At 40.1% G+C, this 23,179-nt stretch overlaps 1 protein-coding gene across 1 annotated transcript in view; it reads left to right on the top strand.

Moving 5' to 3' along the window:
• chd6 (chromodomain helicase DNA binding protein 6) overlaps positions 1–23,179 on the top strand; it is an 82,104-nt gene that overhangs the window by 8,185 nt on the left and 50,740 nt on the right. Inside the window, exons 2-3 of the mRNA XM_086150176.1 lie at positions 10,368–10,417; positions 21,950–22,616. Coding sequence (XP_086006302.1) covers positions 10,388–10,417; positions 21,950–22,616 — 697 coding nt within the window. The 5' untranslated portion in view covers positions 10,368–10,387. The remainder of the gene's footprint in view (positions 1–10,367; positions 10,418–21,949; positions 22,617–23,179) is intronic.

Below are 23,179 nucleotides of genomic sequence, written 5' to 3'. Positions count from 1 at the left end.
GAACCCTGAAAGGAAAAGCTGTAAGGAAAAGAAGAAGATGAAGGGATGCTGTAGGAATATACGGATATCCTGCCTTGTGAGATGCCTCATAGGTTTAATTGTCATATGCACAGTCTGGGAACATGTTCTCCTGTACAACGTAAAGTGAAGTTTTAGTGAAAAAAAGCATGCCCTCCAAATACCCCAAATGGATTATTTATTACACTTAATTGTTTTTTTCAGTTTAATTCTGTAAATGACTCTGTGTTGGTAAAATGTCATCGTTCTTTAAGACCCCTGGGGAGGTCAGGCCATCTCTCCTGCTGAAATCAGCATAACCTGAAAGGTCATAGTATGTTTGGCGTGCAACATTCAATTATGTACAAATGGCTCAGTAGCTGTGAACTGAGGACTGTGCGTGTGTGTGTGTGTGTGTGCGCGCGCGTGCGCGTGCGCGTGTGTGTGTGTGTGTGTATGTCCGGGGTTGGGATACCTAAATGGGCTGCTCTTGCACAGCTTGATATCTGGAGGTGATTAATCTAATTAAAAAAGGACCGCGAGCGTGATGTGTCCACGGCACGTCTCTTCCCAATGTTTCTCAGTTGCGAGCTTTGTCTGCTTCTTCTTCACTTTGTGGCTGCTCCCGGCTGGAAGCAGGAAAAGGAGCTGCCGCGCCTCCACTCCCCCAGATGCGTTCTGCGCATGTTAACGCCGGGCTTCAGGAAAAGCGGCGTGACTGGGGTTGATTTGGCACAGCTGGACGCTGGTGTGTGCGGAGCGTGACGCTTCCTGATGGTTCGGTGTGGCTGTGCTAGTGTCGCGTGGCAGAGGTTTCAGGGAATGTAATAAGGTCAATGAAGAGGGAACCACTCTTATCCTGAGATGCCTGCAGCAACGGCAGCTATCCTATTCACTTCTAGATTGACCCCATGATAAAATCTTATCAAAACATAGGAAAATGTTCCATTCAAAAAAAACAAAAAAAAAACTAACAAGGCATAAATGATCAAGGACAGGCCTTAAAAATCACCAATAAATAACCTAATATCTGCCACTACACCTACCGGATTTACCGCTATCAGGTGCACTGCATTATAAGGTGCAATATCAATGAACGGGTCTATTTTCATACATAACGCGCATCGTGTTATAAGGCACATGATAAAACATATGGTATATAAATCAAAACAAAATAGTCAATTTAGTTGAACTTTATTCAACTCATTCACTCGTTCAGTAACCCACTGTTCGATTGGGTCTCTAACTGTGGCCATCTGGCTTTGTTCCCTCAGAAACTCAGTTTGGTTTTTTTTTACTTGGCGCAATTCATCTGCTTTCTTTCTCCACTTCCATACCATTAATTTCTTAATGTTGAATTCTTTTGCAGCTAATCCATTCCCATGATCTACTGCATGACTGATGGCCTTGAGTTTGAATTCTGCTTCGTAATCATGTATCTTAACAGGTGCCATACACACAGATGTATAGTAGTATTCTGTTGAAGCACAGTATGTACCAGTATTACAAAAAGTGGTGGAGGTAAGTGACTACGTACTATTCTCTGATTGGTTTATCGTTGCCAGCAATAGCAGACACCTGAGGTTAGTATGAGGTTGGAACAACGTTGATTTCCAGCATTACATAATTAGTTATCTAACGTTGTCTGACGTTGCAACCAATATTCAACCAAGGACCAACTTTAATACAACGTCCCTGTGTCGGGTGGGAACAGTCTCACAATCAGTCACGTAGCGCAGCTTCATCCTCACCAAAGTCACCCTAAAACATTTTGACAGACTTTTGAGCGCAGTGTACATGAAATTGGTTTGAGGTTAGTAAGAGCAACTAGAATTCATACACAAAGTGCACCGGACTACAAGACTATGGCGCGAAAAATACGGTACAATTCCTTTCAAAAATCACCAGTAGTGTACAGCTCACAAATATTTACTGCTTCCACTCAAATGTTGTCAGATGTACAGAAATAACAAAGAAATGGGACAAAAAAATACATCACTGTTCATCATTGCTCTGGACTCAGTCGGCATCTTTGTTTTATTATTGATTATTCTATCGATCCCTGTCTTTCTGCTGATAGAGTTGGTCTTTAAAATGTCAGAAACTGGTGACCAATCCGTGATTCAAAGCTCACAAAGGGATGTTTCCAGATTTACGTTAAACATGAAAGAATAAAGGATATTTTATGCATGGTAATAACTGTAATGGAAGCGGCCATCCTTTCAAGTTAGCCAGGACTTGCGCTTCTTGCTTACTTTGGCTTTTGCCTGGCTGAATCAATTAAAAGTCTTTTTATATCAACAAATGCAATTTTTACCAACTTGTGAGGGAAAAGAACAATCCCTAACACTTTCCCTCTAAAGAAAAGGGCAGGATGACATATCCTGCAGGAACCAGAACCTGAGGATCTTAGCCGCATTTTTTCTTTCTTTCTGTGATTTACTGAAGTGATATGTTTGCAAACCTTTACCCCTCTCTCAAGACAGATATACGTCGAGTATGTATCGATTATTTAGATCAGAGAAGCTTCAAGTCGGATTTTTTTTTCAAAGCACCTTTGCTTTTTCAACTAAAGCTGGGGGCAAACACTATAACCTTCACAGTAGGCACCAATGTTGAAAAGACCAAGTATGCGCCAACCAACCTCCCAGTAGTTTCAGCAGATAAGACATTGAACAACAGCGTTTCAAAATCTAGAGGGAGCAACCCTGTTTATGAGAGCTGAGGTTCAGAGGTTTAACAAACATGGATGAAAAATGGCCCGCCATAGCTGTTGTTTGCACTAATTAGATGCAGTTCGGCTTCATCGGCATTCCCTTTTTTTCACCATACGCTATTGCTGTTTTCATATTCCTGCTAATTCTGTTGTGTTCATTTTCTGATACTATTTTCTGCGTCCTGCCTCCTCTATTTCATTTGCACCATGTGTTTGCAGTCAGGTCGGACTGAGTCCGGAGGCTCTAAAAGTACAACATGTTTGATCAACTATGACTGACGTTGGGTTGGGTCTGTTTCCCTCACACACCTGTTGATTTTGGTCTTTAACAAACCCTTTACTAGACACCCTGACTGTCCCCAACAAATGCTCACGGGCGCCGACTCTGCCTGTCTGTAAATCTTTGGTAAAATCCTGTGAAATATTGTGTCGTGTGTCCGTGGCCTCAGAAGGGGCCTCTATGAAATAAAGAGATCACTTCAAATTGTAGCCACCGCCCCTTATTATTTATCCCCTATTTTTTTTCAAGTGATTTTTGCCGTGATATTTGTGAAATTAATTAATTGTGTTTCAGGTTTATTTATTTATTTGTTTGTTTGGTTATTATCTTACATGTGTCTGTTTGACACTTCACAGGGATCTATTTTTGTAGATTATTTTCTTTTTAATTATCAGTTGGTTTCTGGCCCTTTTTTGGGGTGTTTATCTTTCTTTTCTTTTTTTAATTGCTGGTTTTTGTTTAATTTCTTGTTGATTCCTTATTTTTGAAAAGCTCAACTTTAGTGCCAACCTTTTCCGGTAAATATGCTGAGAATCCATCCATGAGGATCACTGGTCCTGATACTGTAATTCAGGGCTCAATGGGTACGATTTATATATATATTTCATTTCGGCGGGTTAGTTTCAGTGTGTGGAGAAGCCTGAGGGCTGTGGTGTGAGAATAATTTTCAATTCCAGTAAATGTGGCCAAAATAGAAATCCCTTATTTCTAAAATTGGAACATATGGCAACAACAAGAATGAATGACCATCTATGAAATAAGAGACATGAATTCTGAAGCTCATTTTTTGCTTTTATTGATCAGTATTGGCCTGTAATCAGTAAAGTGGTTAATCACGTCTCCCTTTAATGTCAGTAGCAATTTGTTGTTGATCTTATGGCTTATAATTGATCCTAAATGCTGACTTCTCCTGCGGACAGGTCATGTCATGAAAGTTCCCATCAACTCTTTCCTCGTCGATGGGTGGCCTCCATCAGTCTATTGTTTCAGTGCCACACCAGTGTCATCAGCATAACAGAACCTTAGAGAGAACTCGAGTCTCACAATTCGATTAAAACTGCCGTAGCAGGTTTTTAAAGGCAAAGTTAAAAAAACAAGTTGTGGCATGGAGTGTAAAGTCAATAAGACAGTCGGGTCGTGTGGAAAGCAAAGTGAAGAAATGCAAGATCTCAACATAAAAATGTGATCTTCTAAATTTAAAAAGCAAAATTAAGGAACAAAAAAAAACAGATTTGCATTGTGGAAAATTAGAACATAGCAAATTTTAATTCTACTGCAGGACGAGGATATTTGCTCTGCATCAAGTTAGTGTAACTGAGATAGTGTATTGAATACACTGTTACATATACTATCCAGCATCTGTATTGGTTTATGTAGATTTATTCAAACAAATCTTGTCAGTTCAAAGTCATAAACACTAGTTAAATATGGATGCCAACTCAAATTTTTTGTCTGTCTTCACGAGTAGAAAGAAGCTCTAGGGACTATGATTTCTTACAAATGTGCCCCCAGGTTGCAATATTTACTGGTAATGTCGCATTTAACCTCTAGGAGGATGTGTCTGTTGGTAATGGACTGGAGTCACTTTACTGACGGAAGGAGAAAAAAAAGGGTCTGGTGTCAGGTTTAAGTGTCGGGTACCTAAGGCTGGCAGTTAAAAGTCGTAGTTCTCACACGAATTTTCATCCATGGAAGCAGAGAAGTGTATGCGTGTTTGTGAAAGCAGCGAAACAAGGGAGGACCTGCTGCTGATATCAGCTGATTGCTTCCAGAGGAAGGATGAGAAGAACGAACGAATGAGTTTGGGGGTGCGGCCACACTGGGGAGGGAGATAATTGATTGATTCAAAAGAACCTTTAGTTCCTCATCTTATCAGTTCACTTGAGTTCGATGATTTACTGCCAGGATAAATAGCCTTGGCCTCTCCAACTCAAAATGATTTGTGTCTTACTGAAGTTAAAGGCTAAACAAGCCAATCTTTGTCAACCTGCCTTAAAAGTTTTTTGTTTGAAATTTTAACACATTTTTCTGAATCTGCTGAAAGTCCTGGTTTACTTGATTCCTAAAATCTTCATTCTATCTCAGTGGTGTTTTCTCAGCTCCAAACACGTTTTCCCCCTTTTTTTACACTTTGATGCTTCGGTTGCTATGATACCAAAAAACTGCAGAAGTAAAGATGACACCGTGACGGTTTTTGCCATGGGAGGGTTCGCTGACAATGGACTAGCCCCCTGTGTGGGGAAAAAAATTATTTGATATGCAGCTCAGAATTCATGTGCGCTGTGTGATAGTGATACACGCAAACAGATGTAAAATATCCAAACATCCAGTGTCATAATATAAGAGCAGCATGGTAGGATTTATAGAAGTACATGCTTTAACTGTCCAAGATCCACTTCTTAATCAAGCACCATGATCTCCATTCACATAAAAGTAAGGTACTTACCTTTACTTATATGTGAATTTTATGACCGAAGGCTCTGGGATGCTCACTGTTTGGAACCCAGGAGGTGAAAAAAGAGGCAGAACATCCAGTTAATCATCCTACCAACCCTAACCTTAACCATAGCTAAGCAGTTGTTTGCAATGTGGTGAAGGCATCTAAGCTTACTGCCCTGGGTTTGATAGGGGAGGAGCTTGAGTCGACTAGGACGACAGCAAAGTATTCGTGCTTGAGTGTGGATTTGAAGCTCATACATTTCAGGCCTTATTGGATGTATGCCAAACCGCTGCTCATGTTCCACTGTTCGAACAGGTGGACAGTTTTATAGCTTCAAAATTCAAAATAAGGTACCAGCAATCAGCTTGACTGATGAATAGTGAAGGCAATGCCAATTTTTACATTGTGAATCTAATTTTTTTAGGAAAACAAAGTTAAGTATATTGGTGTTTTTATGTTTATTTATTTATTGTTGATTTGACCCAAACCTAAAGGTTTTTTGTCCTATTCAATGTGACATGTGAGCAAGGAGTCGTAGCAGCATGTCATTTGAACACAGTTGACTCCGAAATAAATTCACACACTGGTGAGTTTGTGTGACTTTAATACATTTAGATTAACCAGTTGCAGTTTTGTGACAATTTGTATGTGCTATCACCAAAGAACATGAAAAACATAGATCCATGATGTACCGCTCCCTCTCACTTTTCGTATGGCTCCCCCGCAGTTTGCTGTCATGTGCTCCAATGCAGCGCTGCAGAGTCGTACTCCATCCCCAGATTGTGATCTAATTTTGATCCGTTCCCGGGCTGTTTTCCTCGGCGGCTGCAGCTTCCTCAGCGGAAGCGTTGAGTTTGCAGTCGACGGTAAGCGCAAAGCCTCTAATGTCTGTCAGCTGCTGCCGTCAGCACTTTTGCTCCTGCCGCGTTTTATTTTTTTCAAACTTTGTTCAACCAGTTGAGAAAAGCTATTTGCCACAATTAGATTTTAAAAGAGAATTATTGTTGTCCAAGTTTTGAGGAGTTTGCTCGGAACCGAAGCCACAACATTACACTAAACACTGATAACAAATAAGCGATTCAGACCAGGCAGAGTTGCTCCTAGCAATGTAACCCTGCAACATGGGCTTCACCAGACCATGGCTGAGACAGACCGGAATTGCCTTAATCTCAAGGCTGAAAACACAGGGGGGCGCTGTACCTATCCACCCTGAGCATCACCGATTATGGAAACATAAATTTTTGAAAAGTTATTTCTCACAGATTCATGAAGTGTTTTTTCTCTGGTAATTTAGATTAGCAGTTTAAAGTATACTGTCCCCACGTTCTCTCTCTGTGTCTGTGTGGGTTTTCTCTGGGTTCTCAAGTTTCTTCCCATAGTTCAAATAAATTCTGGGGGTTCAGTGGAGACCCTAAGTTGCCCAGATGTAAATGAGAGAGTGAATGGTTGTTTGTCTCTATAAGTGGCCCTGCAATCGAGTGGCAACTACCGGTACGTCTTGCCCAATGACAGCTGGGATAGGCTCCAGCATCCCTGTGACCCTGACTGCAGGATAAGCTGTAGATGATGAATGAATGGTTTATTTTAATGTCATTAATATTTTTGAAGTACTTTTGTCAAGAGGGGTAATTATTTTTGTCTGTGAAGCAATATTCTAAATGTTGTCAACTGTCAGTCTACAAAAGGGCCAGCTGTGGCTCAGTCATCTCTCCAATTGGGTGGTTGGTGATTTCATTCCAGGCTCCTTGTGTTTGCATATTGAAGTGTTCTTGGGCAAGAAACTGAACCCCAAATTAACACTGACGGCCTTGCATGCCAGCTCTGCTGTGATCAGTGTGGAAGAATGGGTGAATGCTATCAAGTGTCAAAGTGCTTTGAAGCCGCAAAGTGTGAAAACACTATATTAGTGGAGACTATGTACTAATGATAAGGTTTTGAGGTTTGTTTTGTCCTCATAAATCGTGTCCCCATAAATTTTCTTTTAATATTTATTAGATTCTTGAGCGGTGCGTAAACCATGTCAATTTAACATTGCAAAGATTTATTCTGATGTAGCAACAGTCTATCAGATATATAGGTATGAATGGCAAAGTTACTGTTGACAGGATTCACTAGATGGACAGAATGCCCAAATGTTTTTGTATGTGAGAAGTGCCATCTGACTGACTGAGAGACACACACACACACACACACACACACACACACACACACACACTTTATCTCCTTATTACTGGATGAAGTTGTAACTAATGTCTCGGAAATGTTGTTCCTCATGAACTCACTGTAGCTAACCGTATTAATTTGTATAGTATGTGTGTGTCGGTGTGGGGTGAGAAAGTAGTGCTGGAGTTGCAGGCCAGTGGAGACACATATTCATAGTGCCTTTAGAAAATCCAGCTGAAAAACTTGTCTGCAGAGGGAAGGTTGCCAGACTGGACACGTCTCGTAGGTTATTTTTCAGTCAGCTTCCTTCTGCAGCTGAAACCGCGCATTTAGATTCCTGAAGGTTCCAGTTTCTAGCTCTGTCTGAATGGTCCTACAGCTGACTGTAACTGGAAAAAAGGGCTCAGAATACAGATGACTGAGTACAGGGGCATGCAATCTCATACTTTAACCATCTTCAGAAAAACATTTATTAAAAATATGTTATCAAACTAGTATTGTATGCATTTATTCCAAAAAAAACCACAACTATATTCAAGATTCAAAGTATTTATTGTCATATGCAAAGTAAGAAAATGTCTTTTCCTGTACATTGAAATTTTTTCTTTGCTATCAGCAGTGAATAGCAGGTAATATAATCTCAGAATAAAATAAATAGAAAATAGTACACAATAAGGGCAATCAAAAGAGAACATGTGACAGAAAAAATGATTGATTATATTGTGAGAAAATTAGCAAGAGATTTCTATCGAATTTGGCAAAAAAACCTTCCCTAAAAATCCCACAGAACTAGCGTGCAGGCACGTGTGTGTGTGTATGTGCTGTGACATTTGCCTGTCTCCAGATACTCCGGGGGTCAGTGTTGTGTCAGACGTCTCTGATGCTTTTATATCAATAGTATGAATCCGTTTGAACAGGCTTCTAGTTGGATTGTGAGAAATCCTTTTGCGGTTTATGTCATCTGTTTCTTCTGCCCACCAATTGCAAATTAGTGCGTAATTAAATGCTGGGAGTGAGTCCCAACAAATCAGCATCCCTGAAGGAGATGCAGGTCCATGTGCGTGACCTTTAGAGAGACAGTCATGTCTCATGGATGCACTTCCTCCCACTGCTTCCAATCCACTGACGAGCACATCTCTCTCATTTTATTTGCATGAGTTTGACTAGGCTCTGTTTCAGTGCGCGCGCGCCTGTGTGTGTATGTTTTGTTTTTGCATGAATATGAAGTCTTTGCTGTACACAATCTTGTGCACAGTGAGTGAGTGTAGTAGGTCAGTGAGGTGTACATGTATTTTATTTGTTTAAAGGGGATGTTAACTTCCTGGTTGTTCAAAAACCTACTGCCTTGAAACAACAGTTACAGCTTTTCCTTTTTTGGTAGCAAAACAAAAGAGTCGTCCCTTTTGTTTTTTTCTGAACCCTGCGAGTCTCCGAGTGGGGCAGTGAGACACAGAGGAACAGGTTAAAGCTTTTTTTTTTCAGACATTAAAGAAAATGTAAAGACCAACTGAATAACTTGCTTTTTACATGTCATGACTTAAGTGACTATTTCATCAGTCAGTTCAGTTAACAGAGTTGTTATGTTCGCATGAATAACGCAAATAAAATGTTCAACACCTTCAGATAGCAAGTACTAATCTTAAAATGAAAGGGGGGATTTACAAATCAGCAAAAACAAAATCACTATGTCAAAGATTTCCCACAAATCTGTTTGAAATCACAGCAAACCAATCTAGACCAATCTAGAAACTAGCTAAATATCTTTTTCCTTTTGGCTCTCAGGAGTCGCCACAGCGAATCAACCTATTCTCTGTATCCTCTCCTCTAAAATAGAAATTATCTTGATATAGGCAACAGATTTATTTACCATCATCAGTGCTGTAAAACCTGCAAAAGACAACCAAGACATCTACAAGGTTTCACTGACAAAATCAACCAGAAATTACTTCTGGATCAGTTGAATTGATAAAAAGTCATGCTAAATTAATGTTTCTACAGAAATGGTTTCTGGGCCTGCTGGTTCTCGCTGGTACCTGAATATTTCACATCCGTCTAATCTTAATGACCTTTCAGCAGCAGGTTACTCCGGCGTGAGAAAAACATGGCTGCCTTGCACATGTTCTCTGAACATCTCAGAATGATTGCCCCTCCTCTTTCCCTCAGAAAAATCCTTGCAAGCAGATTAAGTCTCCTCATCCGAATGGCCATTTTCTTCAGATAAAACGGTGCCCGCACAGGATGCGGAGTTTCACCTCCTGCTTTCGTCTGCATCTGGAAGTTTCTCCGCAGGATCCGGCGGGACGAGCTTCCCTGCGATCAGCACATTCTAGGAGCCGTGCTCATCCTTAAAGGGACAGTTCACCCTAATGTATAAAGAACAATAGAACACAGAAAATGGTAAAACACTAAAGGGAAGTGTGTTTTAGCTCTCAGGTTTGGCTCTTAGGTTTGAGAGGGTGAGATGTGTGTTATTTAGAAAGAACACTCAACATCCTGTCAGTGTGAAAACTTGCCGCCCTGAGACAAAAAACAGTAGATCCTTCCTTATTTTCAACTAAACACCCCCCTGCTATTGATTGAGCGGGGGACCTCCAGGGTGTCAGGAGATGAGTCAGTAGCCAGTAACCAGTTGGAATCATTTAAATAAAAAAAAAAAATCTTAAACAATTCTCCCCTTAATAAGTAGTTTTTCAGTGTCAAGAGCTATTTTCTTGTTGGATGCTCTCACAATTAACCAGAGCTTACGCAAACTACCTGTTTTGTTTCAACAGATGCAGTGAAGGGATAGAAGATGAAAATACACAAGAAGGACAAGCACCAGGTTTGTTATGTGTTTCAAACACAGAACACACACAGACACACACACACACACACACACACACACACACACAGACACACACACACATACACACACACACACACACACACACACAAACTACATGCCAGGCATACAACACTACAGTATGAGCGTTTTTTTTTTATTGTATTGGAATAAGTCCCTCTTTGCCAGCTCATACTTCTGGCTTCAATTTCTATTAGTTCACTTGTTTACCGATTTCTTGCCGAGTTACTTTCCTGCTGTCTTTGGATAATCCACTCAAAATTTTGCTTCATTCCTCCCCCTGTGTTTAGTTAATGAGTTTCAATTTCCACAAAAAAATGTTTCTTGCTTGTTTCTGAATTATTCCTCACCAAATTTAAAATATTTCTTTGCTACTTTGGGCGTACTCTGTGATTGTTGTTAGGTCTTTTCTTGCTAATATTCTAAAATTGACCCGTGGTAAGTGCTATGTAACTACTGCTGATTTTCTGATGACATCACATGTGTCTTGTTGACTTTATTGAGCTGTAGAGGTGGATATTTTCGAATTTACTCACAACTAAGAGATGAATCTTGGGAAGACAAAAATGATCCACAAAAAGGGCTCTGTATGTATCTGCCGGTAGCTGCGCTGCCCTCCAAGGTAGTTTTTGGATACGTTTTGTCCCACTCCTGGTGAGGAGGATGATGATGATGACAACTACGACGACACTTTGCTCTCGGTTAGACCGACTCCAGCTGAGTGGCTGATGAGTCAGACTTTCTGTAAGAGCAGGGTGACATGGCAGCAGCCACAAAGGCGGAACATGATCACTCAAGGAGGCTTCCAAATGATTACTTTTATTTATTTGTCTGTTGATATGGTAGGAGCCACATGTGGAGACGCCTTTATTCAACCAGCCCCCTTTGAAATTGCAAAGCTTTCCTGAAAAAAATTAGAAATGACCAAAAATATATTCGGAACTGACCCATGACTATAATAGAATTACCTGAATATAAAAGCTTGGCAAAAAAATTCACAAAAGCTGATAGAAGCTTGAGGTTTTGCTACAACCTTTATGTATTTCAGTATTACTTCTAAATTTCCCCAAAATTATGCAATAGGAGATGACCTTAAAAGGTAGAAAATAAGATAAAAACGTATTTTTCTTTTTCGAATTTTGAAAAATGACAGTTAATTAAATCGTTTTCATCACAGCTAAATATTAAAAATATTACACACATTGTATTACTAAGATGTTTTTCATACATATTTTATTTTGATTTATTTTCCATTCTCTATCATATGTGATGGGAGTCAGAGCTTCTCTTCAGAGCTATAGTTTCCCAACAAACAATCCCGCAACATCAAGGGCCCGCATCCAAGACAAAATGTGTAACGCATTATGTTAGCAGCACGCGTGTATGTGTGTGTGCACTCTTGAGGTACACCATCGCTGTTCTCATGTAGGCCGTCATGTGGCCGGACGGATGAAGGCTGTGGGCTCTTGCCATGGAGAGGCAGGGGTTGTGTGATACCTAATTAACGTTTTCTCTTTCACCGAACCGTTGAGTGGTTGAGGTGTAGGACTTCTTTTTCCTTTTCAAAGAAACTGTTGTGGAATTTTAATCAAATCCTCAGTAACTTTCCTGTTTAATTTTGGTTGTTTCACAGTTTTTTCAGGTGTTTTTGAGATATGTCTTAATAATTTTAAGGCAGATTCTTGTTTATTTAAGGATGAAACACTTGCAGATTATATAAATTTATTTATTTGTTTATTGGTTTTTGCTAATGTCTTTTTTGTAACTTTGGTAATTTCTCATTGACATTCTGGTAAGGTTTTTGGGATTTAGATAATTTCTTAAGCATCTGTGTAATTACTTTGTGGTTTAATGTACTTCCTTAATGATTTATCAAGTATCTCTGACAGTTTTTATATATTTGCTCAAATTTTGATTTTCTTTTCCATAAAATATTCCAGAAAAAAAAATCAAAAAACATAAGATCTTATTGATTTTGCAGTCACAGGGATTTTTTTTTTGTCAATTTCCCCCCTAATTTTCAGTGAACGACTTGATGACTTTTACATCGGTTCGCTTTGAATTTCAGTCATCATGGGTTCTTTAAATTATTTAAACCACTTTAATCCCGTTTACCATTTTATGGAAATAAACCGAGTGACTTTTTCAAGGCGGGAGAAATTGGTATGAAATCATTGGGGGAGTCCTGTACCAGACAACAATCAGGGTTTAGAGCAGGGGTGCCATTTAGACTGTCCTCTTGATTTGAGGGTGAATCCCTCAGAACCTCCCCAGAACTTGTGCTCAGTGTGTGTCCCAGAGGACTGGTGGTCAGATGTGACCCTTGTCCACCGATGCTGCAGAGAAGCCTTTACTTCGTCATTTCTCTATACTGTTTATTCAAGGCTGCTTGATAGCGCCGGCACTTGTAAAATCACAGAGTCCAGAAGAAGAAAAGAAGAAAAAACCCCCAACGTGAGGAAGCCAAACAGTCTTTCTGATTTTTCTATTATTTTTTTCCTTGCTCCTCTTTTCCACTGAATCCATGAATCAGCAGGTGTTTGTGCAAGCAGAGGCTAATCCTTCAGCGCCCGAGACCAAAACTCGCGTCCCTTTGATCGTCTCTCTCTTGACACCCAAACAACAGAACGGCGTCTGTCGTTCGCTGCAGTAAACAACAACATGAAGGGACAGAGGAGTTTCCTCTCTGGGAGCCTCTTCTCTGCTCAGTGGGGGGAGGGCGTGGAGGACAGGGGGTTTACGCGCCACTTTTCCAGTTCTTTCATATGTTTTTTGTTAAACGTACACGCAAGGATCCAGGCCACATTTGACTGTAGTACCGCCCTTAAATTTTAGTTTGTTGTGGCCCTTATCATGTTGGAATAAAACTCATATATTTTAGGTAGAAAGGAAAATTTCTTGCTTCCAATATTCAGTTAAGTATGCACTAATATGAACAGCTTTTTTCGTCAAAAAATTGATTACATAGCAAATTAGATTTAATAATGAAACACTTTTCATTATAGCTTTCAAACATTTGTTAGAATCAGGAGGGAAAGGAAGGAACCCTTTAAATAAGCCTTGGGTAGAGACTGTGCTTAATCACATGTAAGAAATTACAAGAAAAGGGGAAAAACAAGTACTTAAAAAATGGATTCAAGCATCATTCTCAAACAAAAGGTATAGAGAAAAAGTCATGAAGGTAGGGAAGTGCATTGACTTGCTGGGGGAGACCATATGATCACACCCAAATGTTGACGTGGAATAGGGACTACTAGCTTAGCGTCACGGCGATACACGTAATGCGACTCCACTGCAGGTGGGAGAGAAGGCGGCAGCATCGATGAGACTGCAGCAGCTCCTGGTTTATATTCTTGATGAAGAGACAGAGTGTGTGTGTTTGTGTGTGTGTGTGTGTGTGTGTGTGTGTGTGTGTGTGTGTGTGTGTGTTAGTGCTTATTGATTCATTGGCAGGCTGGCTCCCTCCTCAGTAGGCTGACAAAACCTCCTACACTGCAGTGTGTGTGTTTGTGTGTGCGCAGGAGAGATTTGGGGTGCTTGCATGAAGGAGACTGTGTGTGTGTGTGTGTGTGTGTGTGTGTGTGTGTGTGTGTGTGTGTGTGTGTGTGTGTGTGTGTGTGTGTGTGTGTGTGTGTGTGTGTTTGACAAGCACTGTTTTCACCCATATATGTGTATTGCAACAGCCATGTAAGCCCATTTGGCCATGCAATGTTAGTGGGGGAGAAAGTCATTGTGCATGTGTGTGTTTAGCTATGTACACACACATAGTCACTCATGGAAAGCACATTCAAGCATGAGATGGTGCATGTTAATGCGCGTGTGTGCCTGTGTGTGTTTGTGTGTTGGCTCTGCAGTTGCTGTGATGTTGTGAGGATGGATGGCAGGTGCTCTGGTTGATAGCTTAGTGGCTAATTTTAGCTTCCAGGTTACTTGTTTGTGTGTCAGCTCAGGAGCAGACAAAGGAAGGAGGGGGCTAAGGGAACTAATATGGTTCATTTGGTTAAATCCTCTTTAATTAACAGCTTCATTGAATAATGAAGAGTTAAAGTAGCTGACTGATTTAGGATGTGATGGGTCTTTGAAATTCACCATACACTGTTTTTTTTTATGTGATTTCGAAAAGTGCTCAGGGTTAAACAAGGCCATGCAGCTTCCGCTCCAACACAGTTTATTCTGATTAATTTCAAATCATAATCCATGTCAAAAAAAAGTTAAGGGTAAAACAAAAAAAACAAAACAAAAAAAATTCTATTTGTTGTGAGATGCTAAATTTTGTAAACCTGGCTGCTGGTTCTCTGGAGCTGGAAGGCAGTGGTTTCTTCGGTTAAGGTCAGTGAATCCAGTAGCCTGGAACTTGACAAACTCCAGGTTACTCAAAATCAACAAGTTTAACTAGACTTCTCTTAGTTCCAGCCAAATCTGTGGATCAGGCCTGTGTTCTGTTGCTATTGTACCATATCATGCCATGCGGCTCTGGATTTAAAGCCATATCCTCTATAGAGCTGATGTGAATGAAAGTATTTATTTGAATATTTGAACATTTAAGATATAGAATAAGACTGACAAAAGTTATATGGATACATATAAAGATATTTTGCATCATAGGATAATATTGATCAGTTTTTATTCAAAGGTCAAAAACAATGAATGTCTTAAGATGTCCTTTTCAAGTCTATAAAGGGTGGCACCTTCCTTATTCATTCCTTCATTCATGCATTCATGTATTATCTGTACCGCTGATCCTTTAGTCTGGGTCACAGTAGGTCTGATTCCTATCCCAGCTGTAATTGGGCAACAGGTGGTGTTCATCCAAGACTGCACGCCACTACCTCAATCACGGGGCTACATATAAAGACATATGACCATTCATTCCCCCGCATTCATACCTCTGAGCAATTTAGAGTCTTCAGTTGATCTGCAGCATGTTTTTTGAACTGTGTGAGGATACTGGAGAACCATGCTGACTCAGGGGAAAGAGCCAAACTCCAAGCAGGAGGCCCGGGATTGGACCAGGGACCACCTTGCTGTGAGCAGGAAGCGCTAACTACTGCAGCGACTTTTCTTAATCATCTAACCATCAAAAAACATTGATAGTGAAAACATTTTTTTTTAAACATTTATAATTAATGTATATCATTGCCTGATAACCACTGCTGCTTCAGTTACTTCAAACTCAGCAAAACAAACAAGAATTTTTAACTTTATTCTATAAGGCTGTAGTTTGATGAACAAACTCGGACACTGTCTTTCAATATAATAAAAAAACAACAGTTGAAATGACAGCAGCCAGGTGTATGAAGTTAACATTATCTCAAAAGAATACATTTTTAAAAATAAAGATGATAATAATAGGGGGCATGGTAGTGCAGTGGTTACCACCCTGCCTCTCAGCACAATGTTTTGCTGATTTCTCAAATCAGTCAGTAAGTACAATGAAGGTAAATTGTCCATAAGATAGATTGCGAATTGAATCCAGATATGTAATGACATATTCTTGTCCAGTTTTTTATCGTATCCCCATGCACCATGGCTGCTCTCATTAACAACATCCTCATAATTTTCCTAGTGTTTGTCCCGCGTGGGTGCAGGGATCTGCTATGCACCATGACTGCTGTCTGCGCTTAAACAAAAACTTTTAGAATAACAAATAAAAAATTCTGGATAACAAAATATCTCTTGCTGAGAAAACTAAATGTTGCAGATTTTTGTTTCAGAGTCTTTTTCTGCAGACAAACAACAAAAACACGGGCATTTCACAAAATGAGTAGTTTTCAACCAGTGAACTGGTTTGTCTTTGTCAATTGTTTACCTGTGAATCACCTGCACTCTGTAAAGGACGGATGTTTGGAAGGACTTGCATAACCAAAGTTTGTTTGACAATTAGTGGTCAAGAGCTGGTCTTGTGTTGGGCCCTCCGTCTCCATTGAGTCCAGACAGATTCATCTTCCATCAGTGTTTTCTTTTTTTTTTTTTTTTTTTTTTTTCCGAAGAGCAAAGCATTGGGTAAAAATCACCTTTAGATGATCCAAAATGAGTGAGGAACTTACCAAACCCCAGACCCCACGTCCAAAGTAACCGGGGAGGAGCAAACACCACTGCAAGAAGATGACTTTAAACTTCGTCCAACAAGAGGGGAGCAAACTGAGTTAGCAAGTATCAGGCAAAATTAAAAAGAGAGGTTCCCTGTATATCAACAATTGGCTTTATAATGATAGATAACTAAAATAAATCACAAAAGAAACTGTCTAAAAATCAGCAGGAAATTATTCCAACGATGTTTATCCAACTAAAGATCAGTTTTTGATTAAAATGACCCTATTAATTAAAATTATAGTTGTAAAAAAGCCTGCAAGCGATATTGCCGACAGAAGGGTTACATTCTACGGGTGGAACATCTTTCTCTTTTTTTAACCTCTCAGCTGCATCTTGTCCTGCACAGTGAGCCCTGATTGGCCAATGTCAGTGGCCTAGGTCTCCCCCCTCTATCCTTCATCATGGTACACACACACACACACACACACACACACACACACACACACACACACACACACACACACACACACACACACACACACACACACTTTTCAGTTCATTTCCTGCAAATTTCTGGTGAAAACAGCTCTGATGGAAATGAGGGGAAAGCTAATCTCAAACAAATGATGCTGCTGTAAATAATTAATAGCTGCCGCCTTCAGCCTGCGGAGGAAAGCAGGTCAGCCCCGCTCCACCTCGACGCCCCCAGGACCAGGCTAGAATAAGTTCCGTTCACACTGTGCCTGACCTGTGTGGGGCTTCTGGGAGCAGAGAGGAGGAACTTGCTGACAGCAGATAGGGTGTGTTTCTGAAGCTGGAGTGAACACCGACCTTGTCGTGATGAATGTGAACAGATTTAGTGCACTGGCTCTCAGGAGGCTGCTCTTCTAAATAAATAGGTTTATTGGAGATTATTTACTTTATCTGTTTCAGTGGAAGGATCCTTTAACAGCTTTACACCTGCTGTATCTGGATCAGGAAGGGTGTGAGATGACTTGGTCATTTTTGAGGTAACCTCAGTAACACTATTGGCAAATATTGGGCAAAAAAAATTAATGTAAATGAACAGGCAGTGCATCTGTGTGAGAAGGTTCCTGTTGTACGGGGTTCTCTCCAGGTTCTCCATCTTTCTCAAGCAACGCTGTGTGAAATCAACAGTCTGATGCACTCGATCCTCCACTGTCTCCTGAAATCAACAAATCATAGGTGTGTTACAAAAAAATAACCTATTTATCTATCAATTATACCATGAATTTGCTTCAAACCATTCAAATGTGAACAATCAATCAATATAATTGGTCTAAGTTTCAAATCTTTTTGTTTTCGTTCTGTCTTACATAAAAAAGAAAACAAATAATACAATTATATACAAATACAAATAAAGTTATACTACAAATAAAGTAATGCATATGTTTTAATAAGTGTTATATATTTGTCTCCTTTGTGACGTACTGATCACAGGTCCCAAATTCTTGAAGTCGAGGAAATTTCACGATGGACTTCCTGACCCTGGCGAAATGTATCTGCTGTACATTTGGTGTGTTTGATAATGCGTGGTCATAGATGTGCATTACTTCCCTTGAAATTACTCGAAAAGTATTTACCAAAATTACCGTAATTTTGGTAAATACTTTGGTAATTACCAAAATGAGGTAAGCACATATTATTTGCCAGGATGTATTTCTACATTCAATATTTCTGTCTTTAAAAATGTTTTTTACTGAAAGGCCATGTTAGACATAAATTATTCGTTCTAATTTTCTTTTTGTTGGCACACAGCTAGATTTGAACCAGCAATTGGCAGCTGATCCAATGGTTCTGACCTTTGCCATTGTCCATTATGGACACTTTTTCCAACGTTATTTGTCACTCACACGCAAACTGAGGCTCTGCTAAAAGCCCATCTGGTATAAACAATAAACTTGTGATTATGCAGGTCGGTGGTTCCTGCAGGTAGTAAAAAGAATGGGAGTACTATACAGCAATGTCTGTTGACTTGCTATATAAACCTGCTTGAGAGGAAAGGTGCATTCGTTATGTATAAATATTATGCACGTACACACGCACACACGCACACATGCACACATGCCCACATGCCCACATGCCCTTCCTTTCTAAATACAGTGGACTTGTCAAACCTAACCTGTGCATGAAATTGTGGAAGTATCATTATTAAGTTGAAAATAGATAAGATTCTGTATATAAAATGAAAAAAAAAAACATGTCAGATACACAATCAGTTTTTTAAAAAAAAGTTAAGTTTCACATTAACAAATTTATTTATTTTTCAGGTCACTTTTTCAGAATTTGCACTATTTGCAATTTTGTGTCCATTGATGGGACTTGAGATGATATGAGCTTGTGTCGCAAAGTGACAGAAAAATCGAATTTCCAAAGAAAAGAGTTTGTAGAATATTGTTCCATATTTACATCGATTTATAGTCTTGTAATTGATGTAAAAGCTGGTTTTGGATATAGTTAAACACATATGATGTCTGTTAAGGCTACAGTAGAGGATCGAATGTGTCCAGTGCCGAAAGAATATGTGAGCACTGGTATTTATAGGTTCATAGCGCTTGTCATGGTTGTGTTGAGTGCTGGGGGGTGTTTGGGGTCAGTCCCAGCTGACTCTGGGCCAGAGGTGGGGTTTCACTGTTTCTTGTCACGTGTCAATCACAGGGCAACATTAAGAGACATCCAACTGTTTGCTGTCTCATTGTGTCGTTCAGTCTTTAGACATTCTATTTGGGATCTTGAAGTAAAAGGCTTGTATTTATTGCTTTTTTCCCAATAAGTCATTTAAATTGTTTCTTGTTTCGGGTATGGAAACAGATTTTTTGTAACAAGGAACAATGTATTCAACAAGCATTCACTAATAATATGAGGAAAATTTGGAAGTTCTACAATTTAATGAGAATTATGAAAAAGAGTTGTTTTTTTATCACTCTGATCTCATGTCCAAATAAAGGACAGAATATTGGTAGAAGTAAAGTTGTGTTTCACAAATCTATGTATAAAGACGTTATAAAGGTGCGTGTCAGTGCAGACAGTTGAGAGTCACCCAAATATAACAGGAGACTTAATCAGACAGAATCCGGTAAAGATTCATCATTTTCAGGAGGACCTGGCGGTAACCACAGGGTCACCATGGCGACCATGTGTTTATGTCTGCCTCCCCGCTCCCTGCAGCTTTGGCAGACAGAGAGAGCCAGTTTCTATGGCAACAGCCCCAATACTCACCCCTTCCTCCCCACCCATCCCCGATGTAACTGGCGACGAGGTCGTCGAGCTCTCTGTTTGTTTGTGCGTGCGTGTGTGTTTATTTATCCAGTCAGAAGCATCCTCAACAAAAAGCTTCTCCTCATATTTCATACACTGTCCATATGCTGATATGGAGCACACATTTGCTCTTGTGGAGTATAATACAGCTGGCACTCTCACACACACGCACGCACACGTCACTTCATCCACCATGTTATGACCCTGCAGCTCCTCCCTCTTCTTCTATGGTTTCCAAATACAGTCCGGCATTATAATGAGCTCCTGAGACTCTTATCATTCTGTCCAGATCCCAGAGAGATTCTTTAAATAAAAGAAAAATATGCACGAAAAATAGGTGTAAAAAATGAACAAGAAATTTCCCCCCCAAAATCTGAGTGAAATTACCTTCTAATAAATGACTTAAAATACTTGCGAATCAATAAACTTCCTGCCTGGGTTCTAAAGCTTCTCTCTGTACCGCCCTGATTGTTCAGGTTCTCCGTCTTTCTCCCAAAGCCCAAAACCAGTCAGTTGGTTCATTATAGTAGGTTCATTTGAATTGAAACTCTAAATAGTCCGTAGGTATGAATGACAGAGTGAGTGGTTGGGTATCTCTTAGTGTGACCCTGCAGTTGGCTGCTCAACTGACCCGCTTGAACTCCAGTAATTAGCCAGTAGCTTAAAAAATTGAATAGAACCTCTAAAATCAAGATAGAAATAACCGGGAAAAATAACATCAAAATCGATTAGACATAATCATGAAAAAAATGAATAGATAAACAAAAATTTAATTAGATCTACATTAAAATCTGGTAGAAATTTAACATATTACGAATGCTTAACAATTTACCTTCAAATCATCAAAATTGGCTGAGAAAAATCAATAAAAAGTTACCTTCAAGAACAAAACTAGAAGTTCAGAAAATCTTTAACTGAAAATCTGCATAAAAAAAGCTGAGAAACAAAATAAGCAACTAAATCTCAAAAACCAAGCTAACTGGAAGAAATACTGAAAAATAAACAAGAAATATCCCACAAACCTCCAAAAAGCAAAACAACAAATTACTCACAAAACTGCACATGTAAAGTTTATCGTCCACTCAAATTGCACTCATCCTTGCACCTGCACTTTGTGAGTTGCACACCAAGCTGCACTCAGATACCACTGTTCTATCGCACTGTTCACAATCATATTTATATGATGTTTACTGTCTTCCAATCAGCACATATCTGAATGCACTGTGGACAGCAAAGTAGGAATTTCACTGTACAGAGAAACGTGTTTCTACATGTGACAATAAACGCTTTGAATCTTGAAGAAAAATATACAAAAAAATACCTCTACCACACCCCTCCAAAAGTGCAGGATTTTAGGGATTTTTGTCACTCATGGAAAGGCTTCATCAGAATGTTTAGAAAACCCTGAGGGTGTATGCAGCCTGAAAAAGAAGGCATGGAGAGAAGCAACAATCTGCACGCAAGTGGTGCTACGTCACCCAAACATTCATGAGCCCGCTGGAGGAAGCCATGGCCTTCGCTTATCACGGGGCCCCCGACGCAACATGCCGTGTCTTCCTCTGCTAGGCGTATGAATGTTTGGGTGACGTAGCACCACTCGTGTCATGTATAGATGGTCGCTCTCTCAGTGAAGAAGGCAGCAGGTGGAGGAGGAGAAATTACACCCCTTGACCGAGAATTCGCATGCTCTTGTTAGTCACAAATGAAAAAACGGCTCAGTTCATGTTCTTTTCATGACCACATCTAGAGGACTTTTTTTTTTTATCCCTAAACAAAAAACTGTAAGTCCCCTGAAAGTAAAAATGAAGTTGTTTTAAAGATAGAAATCAGCTTAAAAATGAAAAGAAATTCAACATAACCGTATAAATAAATCCGAAAAACACACTAAAAATGCAAGAAATTAAGAAATTAGCTTGAAATGACCCAACACTGAGTTTGGAAAGTGCATTAAAAAAAGTTTAATTCGTAATTAATGATTTAATATGTTTCCACTAAATGTCAAGCAGATTGAAAATTTGGATAAGGGGATTTGAAGAAACAATTTTTCCCATTTCCAATCGTTGAAATAATGAATTGATCAGATTATTGAGGTGATGTGTACCCTAATATCAAATCCCTTTTTATTAATAAATTGCATTGTATTGATCTGAAAGATGCCTATTAACTTCAGTGATTGGCTGTATGTCTCTCCCTGCCCAGATGTTCACTGGCCTCCTGAAACACACACCTCCGGCCGCTGCAGCCTCGTCATCGTCATCCTCTTCATCTTCCTCCTCCTCCTCTGCCTCGGACCAAAACAGCAACACACAAAGCGGGGTGCACACCATTCCTCGGGGTCACCTTGTCGTCGGCCCCAAGGACCAGCTGCGTCTCCTCACCCCGGTGGGAAGCTCGGCCATGTCCAACCACTGCGCCCTGGCCAAACACTCTTCCGGAGGAGCGGGAGCCACCCAACCCCCATCCTCCATGAGTGATGAGGATGACGGAGGAGGAGGAGGAGGCGGTGGTGGTGGTGGCGGTGGCCGGGGCAGCAGGGTTAAGAAGAAACGGAAGAAAAAGGACAAGAGGGAGCGGGAGCGGGAGCAGGGGGTCTGTGATGAGAGGGGGAGCATACCAAAGAAAAGGAAGGAGGAGAAGGAGGTGAACCTCGTGTCACTGAGGAGAAGCAAGGAAACCAAGGAGGGAAAGGGGAGGAAAGAGCGCAGAGCCAAGGGGAGGGAGGGAGGAGTAGAGACTCGGACTGAGGTCAAAAGCATCGGGAGCAGAAAGGCAGGGGGAGCAGCTCCAGAGACCCCTGCCAAGGTGCCAGGGAAAAGAGGGAGGAAACCCAAGGTGAAGATCCTACCTCCTGTGCCCCCCCATCAAGGTATGCTAGAGGGGTGGGGTGGGAGGTGTTTATATGGTTTTGTGTGTTTGCGGTGATCGCACAGCCAGCTCCATTCAGCCCAGGTCCCTCGCCATGAAGGTCTTGACCTTCAAAGTAAAACCATAAGACTTGTAACCCCCTCCCTTGCTCGCCCTGAAGTAGAGGCAGACAAATGCTCCACAAGGTGTTTCAGAAAACCTAAATGAGATGATTTATATTCTTATCTTTTGTCACAGTAAAGCAACTTTAAAAAGTAAAAGTTTGCACAAACTTTTGAGTTTTGATTAATTTTGAATACATTATTTTCATTATTTTTACTTCATTTCCTAATAACTATTTTATGATTAGTTGATATTCGTTGCTAACGAACTTGCTAATATTCGCAGATATTACGATTAAAAAGATTTTTTTATATTGCAGGAAATTCTTTACAGCATTGAGGGAATAATTGTTGGATTTAGATTTTTGTCAAGTGAATATCTAGTCTGAATTGTTGGGAATATCTTTGCCATTTCTGCCCCATTTTGAAGATATTTCTGAAGAATTTATGAGTGACTTAAAAA

This window comes from Fistularia commersonii, chromosome 7 (assembly GCF_037954325.1).
Source record: "Fistularia commersonii isolate RoL2024-O1a breed Wild chromosome 7, RoL_Fcom_v1.0, whole genome shotgun sequence".
Taxonomy (NCBI): Eukaryota; Metazoa; Chordata; class Actinopteri; order Syngnathiformes; family Fistulariidae; genus Fistularia; species Fistularia commersonii.
Note: the sequence above shows the minus strand (reverse complement) of the source record. Positions and strands in the feature narration are given on the sequence as shown.